Here is an 11,328-nt window from a genome sequence, read left to right as displayed (position 1 = left end):
GTAGAATTCAATTTTAGTTGAGTTTGAAGTCCTAAAATTAATTAAATATTATTAGGTAAATAGTAAAAAGACGCTTTTATCTAAAGGACAATCTTTTAATGAAGGGTAAAAAGTTCAAATCACTATTCTAAGGGTCTTCACACTTTTAATATATATAAATATAGATTATATAGATATAGATATAGATTATAGATATAAATTATATATATATATATATATATATATATATATATATATTGCAGTAAAATTTATGCTGCTTTTGCTTGCTGCTGCTAGGCTCTTGATATCTACTAAATTGATATACTAAATCATGGACTCAACACACTAGCTAAGATAGGTGATGAGAACCAATGACCATAGTTACGGATGGGAAAAAGAGAAAATATATATATATAAATACAAACAATATATTAATGGGAAAAGAGACATATGAATTTCTAGCTATGTAAAAGGGACATGAATTTCTAATTTGATGGGGAAAAAAAACATATAAATACAAATATAAAAATAATTAACTAAAGTGAGGGTTATTTTTGTAAACAAACAATATATTTTTACAAACAATGTACTATATATTATTTTTAGTACCACAAATAAACAACCATTAAAAAATAATATCAGCGTAACTTATCACAGCACAACTAATCCCAACATAACTTATTCCAACATAACTAATCTCGATATAACTTATTTTCAAACCAAACGATCCCTAAGTGTCCTTCTCCAAAGCGCTTCTCCCAAAATCCTCTTTAGAATATCAAGGTTATAACTGAAATAAAAGTTTATCTCATTTTATCTAGTGTAAAATTAAACACATATTTTATATTATATTCATATATCCTCTTTTAAATATAATAAATCAAACATGTTATTTAAAAATATATCTATTAAATTATCAAACATCGATATTTAAAAATATACCTATTAAATTATCTCGTCGTTATTTAATTAACATATATCAAAAGTTTTGTGTTGTACATTTTTATATAACTTATTCACCAACTAAACAGTCCCTAACAACCTAGAGGTAATTATTAATGTATTGGATATGGTGTGAAAGTCACTTTCTATGAAAAATATTTTTAGCTAGAATTTAATCATAGTATCTCAAATATTTTTGGAAAATTAGATTTGGGTGAAGTTTGGATTAAAGATTTAAAATGTGTTTGATCATAATTTTTTTTGGAACAAATTTACTTTTTTTTTTTTTTTTTTTGTGAAAAACAAGTGAAACATGAATTATACCCTTAAATTCTAAAAAATATCCAAAAAAACATAAGTTTGACGCAAATTTATCATTTTTATAATGAACTATATAATACATTATATATTCTAAAGTCATAACAGGATATTCCAATAGAAAATACTAATAGCACAATTGCTAGCTACTATAATTCTCAAGTCACAATTAGTTACCAAGATCCATCAGTGAAAAAAATGATCCTATTTTTATGAACAGTTTCCTTACAACGAGCATGTATTTCTAGATTTAGATTGGATGACATAAAAAGGTAGATTAGAATTAGTTGGAGTCATAGATAGATGATTTTTTTTTATAAAATATAATAATTGGGGATATATTTTAAAACTTAAAAAGAAATTAATAGCTGTATTTTGGCCAAAAAACAAGTTTTATTAAATTTCCAGATTTGATTTTCAAAATTTCTCAAAAACTAGATAAATTCTATGACCAAGTAGATTTTGCCAAAAAATAAATAAATCAAAAAATGCTTATAAAATCTATGACCAAACGGATTGTTAGTATTTGGTTGTGCTTGAAAATATACTATTAAAAAATATATATTAGAGATTAATAGTAATATAAAAAATTGAATATTATTTTGAATGGAAATTTCAATTTTTAATTATTAATTTTAAATATTAATCAGAGCAAAGAATATTAGATTAAAAGATAAAATGTCTTCACAAGAAAAACGATTACCTTTTCCCCAACCCATGAAAAAATATTTTTTATTTCATGGAAATCAAACCCAGAAAATGATCACAACATGGAAAACGTTTCTGCTTCTTCCTTTTAATTTTTATTTTTTTACAAAATACTTCTGTATATAAAATACAGAAATCAAATTCATAATTCAAGTTATACAATCACACTCTCCATAAAAATCATCCTAATATATTCATTATACTGGCTTATTGGAAACCGATTTTTTTTATTGTATTGTATTATTTATTTTTACAAATTCATTTTTGTAATAACAATCAAAATATATTATTAGAATAAATAACATTCTTAAAGAGAGATTTGAGTGTATTTCTTCCTTATCTAAAGTGACCATGATTGAAAAATACCAACCAACCAAATCAAATAACATTTAAGCCAATGGTTTAATTTGTCTTTATCCTTGACACCTTTTTTATACTATATAATATACCTAGGATACAGCTGGCTTTTGAGAAAAATTGAATTCTCCCTATATAAACTGATCCCTTATTCTTAATTCTATCAATTTCCCCATTTCCCCCCTAACTAATGGCTATATCAGAACAAAAAATCAGAATAAAAGTGGAGTCACCAACTTCTGAGTTTCAAGTTGAAGTGAAAGCAAGTGAGAAAGTTAAAGATTTGATCAAAGTTGTGAAAAAAGTATGGGGGAGTGATTATATGTTATTGAGGCATAATTCTGTTGAAATGAAGAGTGATCAGAATTTGTCTGTGTATGGGGTTAAAAATGGTTCGGTTATCAAAGTCACTGTCTTTGCTGAAGAACCGTGAAGTTGGAATTTGTAAGTCGATCTAAGAAGTTTTATTTTTCTTAGAATTTGTGTTGATGTATGGAAAAAGATTGTTATTTGAAGTTGCAAGTTTATGATGTGATCTTGCTATATGCATTATTATATGGTGCATTTTTATGGGACTCTTGAAATTTTATGCTATAGTTTTTCTTGGTGATTTTATTTTATAAGCTTTCATTGATTTTGGATTATAAGTGATTATCGTTTAGAATTGCTATTTAGATCGGGTTTTATGATCAGTTCAATTGAATTCATTGTTCTTGCTCAAATTTAAGTTGGGTTGGGTGCATTCTATTGAATTCGTTATGCTTTGTTCGAACTTTAGTTGGATTTTGTGAGTTCTGTTGAAGCCTCCACTCGAACTTAAGTTGGGTTTTGTGAGTTCGGTTGAACCCTCCACTCGAACTTAAGTTTTTGTGAGTTCTGTTGAACCCTAAATTTAGATTGGATTTTGTGAATTTCGGTGAACACATTCATTATTCTCTAATGAAATTATAGAACATGTATATCGGAAAAACTTTAAAACATTATACATATAATAAAATTAAATTTATTCTAAATTTATCGACTTTAAATTTTGATTCGCCTCCTAGACTTTATAATTAGTTGATGAACCAATTAGTTTGAAGAATTTAGGTTTGGTGGTAGGTGTGAGTGAGGGAGAGGGGTTGGCGGCAGTTAGCAACCTTTCTAGCGAAAGATGTGAATTGAAGAGATCAATAAATTGCCCATTTTCGATAACCCTGCATGGTATGTCGTTGTGTTATTAATTTCACACAACCACTAATTTGTTTGAGTTTTTTTTTTATGTTAGGCCAGTTTTCGCACACCTCAATTAAATATATGAGATATTCGTCACCTCCCATCAATAATAGATGTCCTACATTTGAACTTAATACATTAGGTCCTAACTTGAGAACTTACTACTCAATTCGTTGACCATTAGGCCGCACTCTTGGATGCTTCGGGTTCTTAATTCTTGGTCAATCATACCTAATGGAGAGAGATTTTCAATAAATATCTTATCAGAATTTGACTCGTCAATTAACAGAATGTTAGGAGATATTAAATCTGGTAGAATAAAACGCAAGTAATCATATGTATAAAATTATCATATAAGCATGATCACACAAATAATTAATATATGATGTACATATATATGGACCAAATGTTAGGTGTATAGTCTACTTCGAAAAATCTTTTAACTCAATAGTCTCTTTATAATTTTAAGACAAAGCTACAAAGGATATTGAGACAGATGCAACACAACTAGTTTCTCACAATTACAGGCGGTGAGTGTTAAGTATTTCAATTAATAATCTGTATGATTTCTAAAATACGATTAGATTTTCTTTTGGCCAACACAATGGATGAGTGGTTATTCGACCTCTTTCTCTTACAGTTCGGCGATATTTGAGATAGTTGAAAAGGTATGTAGCGATAGAATTTTTTGAATCAATATGTAATTTCTCAAAATTAAATCATTGCTAATATGTTTAATAACGTAACATTTTACTAGTTACAACTATACTTTCGATCATAATTAGTGGTCACAAGATCGATATATCCTCATCCTAAAATAGATGTGGAATTTTCGCATTAATATATCCCCATTTGCTCAATTATAGCCTGTAATCGTTAGCCTACCAGGAAAAAACAATATTACTAGTTTAATTCTAGAGGTTTAAGATTTGGCCCAAGAATTTATTCTTTATTTATATATATGGATAGTTTATTCGTCCTAGTCTTATGAGAACTTTTCATGTATAGTAAGAAAAATAATAAATACAAAGTATGTTTATAAAGTTGTTCTCATTTATTAGATATTTTTTATAATATTAAATATTATTAAAAAGATTTTTTTTTTTAATTTAAGGATATATATAATTGGAAAAAATCATATTAGTTACTTTCTTGAATTCTTGCTCAAAATAATATTTTATTTTAAAATGAAGGGAGTAATATTTTGAGAAAAACTAAAGTGATTCTTCTTCTTTGTTTTAATTTTAGTGGACAGAGTAATTTGATATCTCTTCTTAGTAAGAGGTGATACATAACCCATAAATTTAACTAAAAATTATACAAACCTACAACTTAAGTTTCACTAATTACAAAAAATTTCATCTCTCCAAACATATTACAAAAATTTCATTTTTCTCTAAAAATGCATATACATAGCTTTCTATGAATATGTCGGCTCTATTATGTATATGTCGGCCTTGTCATACTTGTTAGGCATATGAATCGGTCTTGTTATGTATATGTCGGCTTTGTCATATACAAAAATTTTTAGGTATATGTCGGTCTTGTTATGTATATGAATCGGAAGAGAGTAAAGTAATAAAGAAAATGGAAGAGTGTAAATAATTCTAATAAGATTGAAATTTATGTTATTTTTATTAAATTTAATTAGGTGTGCGAAAGATTTTATATATATATATATATATATATATATATATATATATATAGAAAATGGGAGAGAGTGTAAACAATTCTAATAAGATTGAAATTTATGTTATTTTTACTAAATTTAATTAGGTGTGCGAAAGATGTTATTTATATATATATATATATATATATATTTTTTTTTTTTTAATTTTTTGAAAGAAATCAGATAAGTTCAAAATGCTAATACGTTAACCAAGTTTTGGAGTTGTGTGCGTGTCCCCGCGTTTGAAGAAGAATTTGTCCAACTAGTCAAATTAATCATCACACACAACTACCAATTTTAAGTTTATACAAACAAATATCTTAAAATTTATCCTATTATAAGTCTTCTCATTCTAATACCATCAACCAACCAACTTTCAAATGCAGCAATTAAGAAATTTTGGATTTAAGTCTCAGATATATGGTTACGCTTACATGTTCGAATTTTGAATGTAAAGATGTCTTTATTATAAATTAGGACTATTGATTTTTTTTTTGCTTTTTTATTCTTCATCCGGTGTTTGATATTCGTTGCTTACTGGATTCGCACTGAAAAGTCCCACGTTGGGGTAAAAGGCTCCTGACAAAGACGGCTCTGTATTCAGGAGGACTCAAACTCGAAACGTTTGGTTAATGAGGAAGGAATACTTACCACTTCACCGCAACTTTGATTGGTTAAGATCACTGGTAGTTCCTAGTTCAGGGGTTAAAGGCTATCAAATATTCAAGTTTAGAGAATAAATAAAATTATTAATAGCTCACGAGAAATTTAAATAAAACACGTCAAATTTAAAATTCTCTCTCTAATATTCCGCTTTTCTTTTTAATAGGTCTTTTAATCAAAAAAGTGTGTGCATTGTCTCTGTCTTTGACTAAAAATCATTTAACTCGTGTTTGCTGTGAGATATTGTATAATATTGCTTTGTTCTCTAAATCCAATTCAATTAAGTTTGCTACCAATCCAAAAATAAAATAAATTATTTTGCCTAAATGGAAAGAAAGGAATATAAAGTACAAAGGTTAAGCATCTCTGTCCTACAAATTGATTCTTTATTAGAAAACTTTAATAGTTGCAAAATATTTTTCTCTTACAGTCATTCAATATTAATTCGATACCTTCTAAAATTCGATTAATTCAAATTCAAGCAGCGTATGACCAACTAAAGAGAGAAGTATTCTTTATCAAGAGTTTTTCCATCTTCAAGACTATACATTAAAATTATAAATGTATGGATAACAAAAGTCGGTCGGTTTTAACTTAAACTAAACTTTGTATTTGTAGTAGAAATTCTCTTGATTTATATAAATGATCTATCAAGAATTCAATAAACAAAAGAATTAAGTTATTGTCGTCTAGAATCATAAACTTAAAATCCTGAATACGGAAATATACTATCAAATAACATGATAGAGAATATGTAATTGGATAGATATTCATGTGAAACACTGCTACATTTCGTGCCTATTAAGAAACCTTAATGGCGTGTATGAAACAGTTCAATCTACATTACGATCAATTAAACCATTAATATATCCATCCTAAAATCCTATTTATAGTCAAAAACATTGATAGCCATAGCCTCTCAACATTATTCCAAGACAACTACTAATACATTATTTTAAATTGGAAAAATCTTCAATTTCTTTTGTACCATTTTGTACAAACAATGGCTAGAGAACTAAGAATCATGAGGATCAAATTTGAGTCTCCAACATCAGAATTCTATGCTCAGGTGAAAGAAAAAAGTAGTGTAAGAGAATTAATGAAGATAGTCAAAAAGGTTTGGGGTGATGAATATATGAGACTTTATCATAAGTCTAAAGAAATGAAGAGTGATCAATTTTTATCTAGTTATAATATCAAAGATGGATCAATTGTTAAAGTTCAAGTTCTTGCAGAACCTCCTGATCATCATCATCATCAGCCAGTAAATCACGTTTGCACAAACAACTTAAAGTTCATGAAGAACAACCAAAAATTGAATAGGTTTTCAATTCTTGGTTTAATTCATTGTGTTTCTTGAGATGTATATATGTGATATATATATGCCTCTCTAGCTAGTTTTATGTAAATTTTACTTGAGCTTAGAGTCTTTTGGTAACAATCTCTCTGTGCCGGTAAGACTAAAGTTTGCCGACGTACATCACCCTACTCAGAGACCTCACTTGGGGAATTACGTACATTGGCAAGTTATTGTTGTTGTTGTAGTTTTATTATTTATTTAGTTTATTGATTGTTCCAAAATTGATGCAAACAATGATTCCTCGAATGGAGGTTACTTCATTTGTTGTATGAACAAATATTCCGTTGAACTATGTATTATACTCTTTCTTGTTGTCCTTACCATGTCTGAAAAGAATCATTATATCTAATGGAATGAAAGATTAAGAAAAAGAAATGGTTTTATGGGAACTACTCCTTTAATTTGACTGGGTCGTAACGGCCTAATTCGCAATATATTATAATTCTTCGATTTTATTGTTGGACGAAATTTCAATGAATTTGATCAATAAGAACAACAAATTTTTTGCTTCTAAACTCAAAATGCATCATATGTCGAAATTTTGAATTGCTTTATTTTATTTTATTTTTGTAGATCAATTGTGAAATTTCTTTTTTTATCGTATTTTTCATTTTACGCTTTTTTTGTCCTTGCTTCTATGGGCGGATATCATAATAAGAAACACATTGAATTTTCCAAGAAGTTTAACTTATCAAGTGGCTAAATCTTATTAGTCGACCAAGACTTTTTTTTTTTTTAAAATGCAGGATAACCTGTAACTACCACCATCTCTATCATAATCTTTGTTCTTTGGGTGAGTACCGGATAAATCTTCCACCATATAATAGCCTGCAAATCATTCGGGAAATACAAGCCGCATTAGGCAAGCCTATGCAACAAACTTGACTCAGCCGACCATAACATTCTTAACACATTTCGTAAGTTCATAATTTGTAAAAACACATGGATATGAAATGCCCCATATGTTCTTTAAAATAGTTTAACAATTTCCCTTTATGAATCTACCATTTCAGAATGTACTGAAGAAGTTGAAAGCATTGTAGATATTTCTTTTTCAGTAAATCACTTTATTATATTATCTCATAATATATTTCAGATGTTGATAGTACAGTAGATAAAGATTCCAAAGTTGAGTTTATCTCTTCCATTGTAGGGTGTGATTTCTCTACTGAATAAAACTGATGAACTTGGCTATGTAGCTCAATCCAACTGCAACCGGGAGCTTTATAAGCATTCTGCTGATTTAGGATCTTCCTTATGTTTCGAGCCTCATCCCACTTCCCCAACTCCCCGTATAAATTAGCCAGCACAGAGTAATAACTACCATTGTTGGGATCAATACTAATCAATTTTTCCAGAGCATACTCTGCCAAGTCTATACGGCCATGAATTTTGCACCCATTAAGCAACGAACCCCATATAACTGCATCTGGAGTTAGGTGCATATCCCTCACGATTTTCATTATTTCCTCAAACCTACCTGCTCGTCCAAGAAGATCGATTAAACACCCATAATGCTCGATTTCAGGGTTAATTCCATATACCCGGGTCATCAAATCATAATAACTAAGCCCCTCTTCCACCAATCCGCCGTGAGTACAGGCACTTAACAAGCCAATAAAAGTCACAGTATCAGGTTTTACATCATCTCCATGTTGCAACATATCTTTGAAAACTCCAATAGCACCTTTCCAATGGCCTTGAAGGGCCAAGCAATTGATCATAGAATTCCAACATGCCAAACTGCCCCTCCTCCTATTAGCCTTATCAAAGAGATTTCTTGCTTGTTTCAAGCTGCCACATTTTCCATACATATCAATGAGAGCATTTAAAGTAAGCGTATTCAAATGAAGGCTATTACGATATGTGTACCCATGAATACATTTTCCAAGCTGAAGCATCCCAGTATGCCCGCAAGCAGCGAGTACACATGCAAATGTAATATCATTAGGCTTATTCCCTTGAACCATCCCTTCCTCAACAATCATTCTTCTAAACAGTGATATAGCCTCACTAAACAATCCATTTTGCGTACATCCTGCAATTATTGAATTCCAAGAGGGAGTATCTCTTATATGCTGAGGTACCTCTTCAAAAAGCAAAACAGCATCCCCCATTCGTCCCACTCTAGTATATACCGATATCATCGCAGTCCATGAAACAACATTCTTGTCAGAAATTTCATCAAACAGCTGGCGTGCAACTCTAACGTCAGATGTAAACCTTGAATAAGCATCCAAAAGAGCGGTCTGCACAACAGGGTATTTCCCAAAACCCATCCTCTCAATATGGGCATGCGCCATTTCAATCCCGCAATGCTTTGTAACTTGAGGGAAAGACTTTAGAATAATTGGGAATACAAAATGATTGGGCTTTGACAAGCCACTACGAACCATTTCACGGTATAACAAGAGAGATGATTTATGATCTGGAAGGGAAGTGTATGCAGTGATCATGGCAGTATAAAGGTAAACATTGGGGAAATTAATGTAATTGAAGATTAAGCGAGCATAATTGAGGTCGGAGAGAGAGATGGTGCAGAAACGAACAAGCTTGAATGCATAAAGCTGCGTTTGTCCATGCCCAGTGGTGATGAGATGGCCTTGAAGTTGCTTGAGTTGTGTACTACTCCTGCATTTATCTAGAATAACTAGCATGTCTTGGTGTAGATTTGGTCCGACCAGCATTGTCAATAATACATTCAACGATTTGGTAATATAAAAACTACATCCACAACAGCGCCTCCGAAAAGGGCTATATTAGCTCATTTACTATTGAAAATGTTTAATTGTGCAGAAAATGACGTATGCATTAGTTTTGAATTATTGATTTCTTTTTGGTATACTTTTTCAATACTAAGGTAAGAATTAGTTATCCAGTCAAACTGTTTTATACTAGAATATTTTAGGACTCAATGCATGCACCCTAGTGTATGTCTAACTATATGTACAACTAGAATACTTTCTACTGCAATAGAAGAGTGGGTAAAGATTGGTACCCAACATGGATGCTTAATGTCATTAATTATTATTTGAGGACATTTAAGTTATTGCAATTATTAGCTGTAAAATTTGATTATACGCGGTATTTTCTACTATGGCCAGGTCATCATTTTACTCTTTCGTTCAATCTATCGTGTCCATTCCTCCACGCATATGCTCACAATCCTAATTCTACTTTCTTGTATCTTCTAAAATTCACTCTATTTACACAACAAACTCCAAATCTCCTTCCGTGATATGCCTTTTTTTTCCATTTCCTTTGTTTGTATTTCATTTAGTGTTGCAATAATTTCGTGTTTTCTGTGTGTGTTCAATGTTTCAAACTCAATGTATTATTGTGTCGCTCTTTTATTTATTTGTATCAACTTGATTTTTATGATTATTTATTTCTATGTGATTTGACTATTTTTTTCCTCTCTCCATTGTTGCTTTGTGGTAGTTCTGAGGTGTGGGAATGATGGACATGATTCTCAATGCATTTCTGTGGAACTTGGATGAATTTGTGTTTTTGAAAGTTAAAAAGCTTTATAGTTGACTTCGGTCAGTATTTATTGTTCTGTGTGCCGGATTGTAAAACAAACTATGCCAGCAGATTAAAACATCGATTTTACCCTGATAACGTAGTTGGTGTAATTTTACGACTTTGACATCTCATTTCGACCTTCCATTCAAAAAATTATAAAATTTATTCTCGAGGTCACGTTTTCTCAAAAATTGTAAAATTTGTTCTCGAGGGTCACGTTTTCTCAAAAATTTGATATCTGTAGGAAGCATTGAATGTTGCTTTGTTCTCTAAATCCAATCCAATTAAGTTTGCCACTAATCCAAAAATAAAATAATTTTTTTTTTGCCTAAATGGAAAGAAAGGAATATAAAGTACAAAGGTTAACCATCTCTGTCAATTTAGATAGTTGCAGAATTCTTTTCTTTTACAGATTCAGTAATAATTCGGTACCTTCTAGAATTCCACTGCGTCTGACCCATTAAAAAGAGAAGCATTCTTTGTCAGGGGTTTTTCCATCCTCAAGACAGACTTTTGATAAAAAATGGAGAAATCTTATTCACCCACAATACTTTTTGGAGATTAAAATTATAAATATATGGATAATAAAAGT

General features: G+C 30.1%; 1 protein-coding gene across 1 annotated transcript; it reads right to left on the bottom strand.

Annotated features, from left to right (window-relative positions):
• Positions 1-8,281: 8,281 nt before the first annotated feature.
• LOC107843571 (pentatricopeptide repeat-containing protein At1g33350) lies at positions 8,282-9,898 on the bottom strand. The gene has a single exon (XM_016687883.2). The coding sequence runs from the start codon at positions 9,896-9,898 to the stop codon at positions 8,282-8,284; it is 1,617 nt and encodes a 538-aa protein (XP_016543369.1).
• Between the last annotated feature and the right edge of the window lie 1,430 nt (positions 9,899-11,328).

This window comes from Capsicum annuum, chromosome 10 (assembly GCF_002878395.1).
Source record: "Capsicum annuum cultivar UCD-10X-F1 chromosome 10, UCD10Xv1.1, whole genome shotgun sequence".
NCBI classification, from domain to species: Eukaryota; Viridiplantae; Streptophyta; class Magnoliopsida; order Solanales; family Solanaceae; genus Capsicum; species Capsicum annuum.
Note: the sequence above shows the minus strand (reverse complement) of the source record. Positions and strands in the feature narration are given on the sequence as shown.

Excerpts from the sequence above, each read along its gene's own strand:
- LOC107843571 (XM_016687883.2), bottom strand. The coding sequence starts at position 9,898 with ATGCTGGTCGGACCAAATCTACACCAAGACATGCTAGTTATTCTAGAT.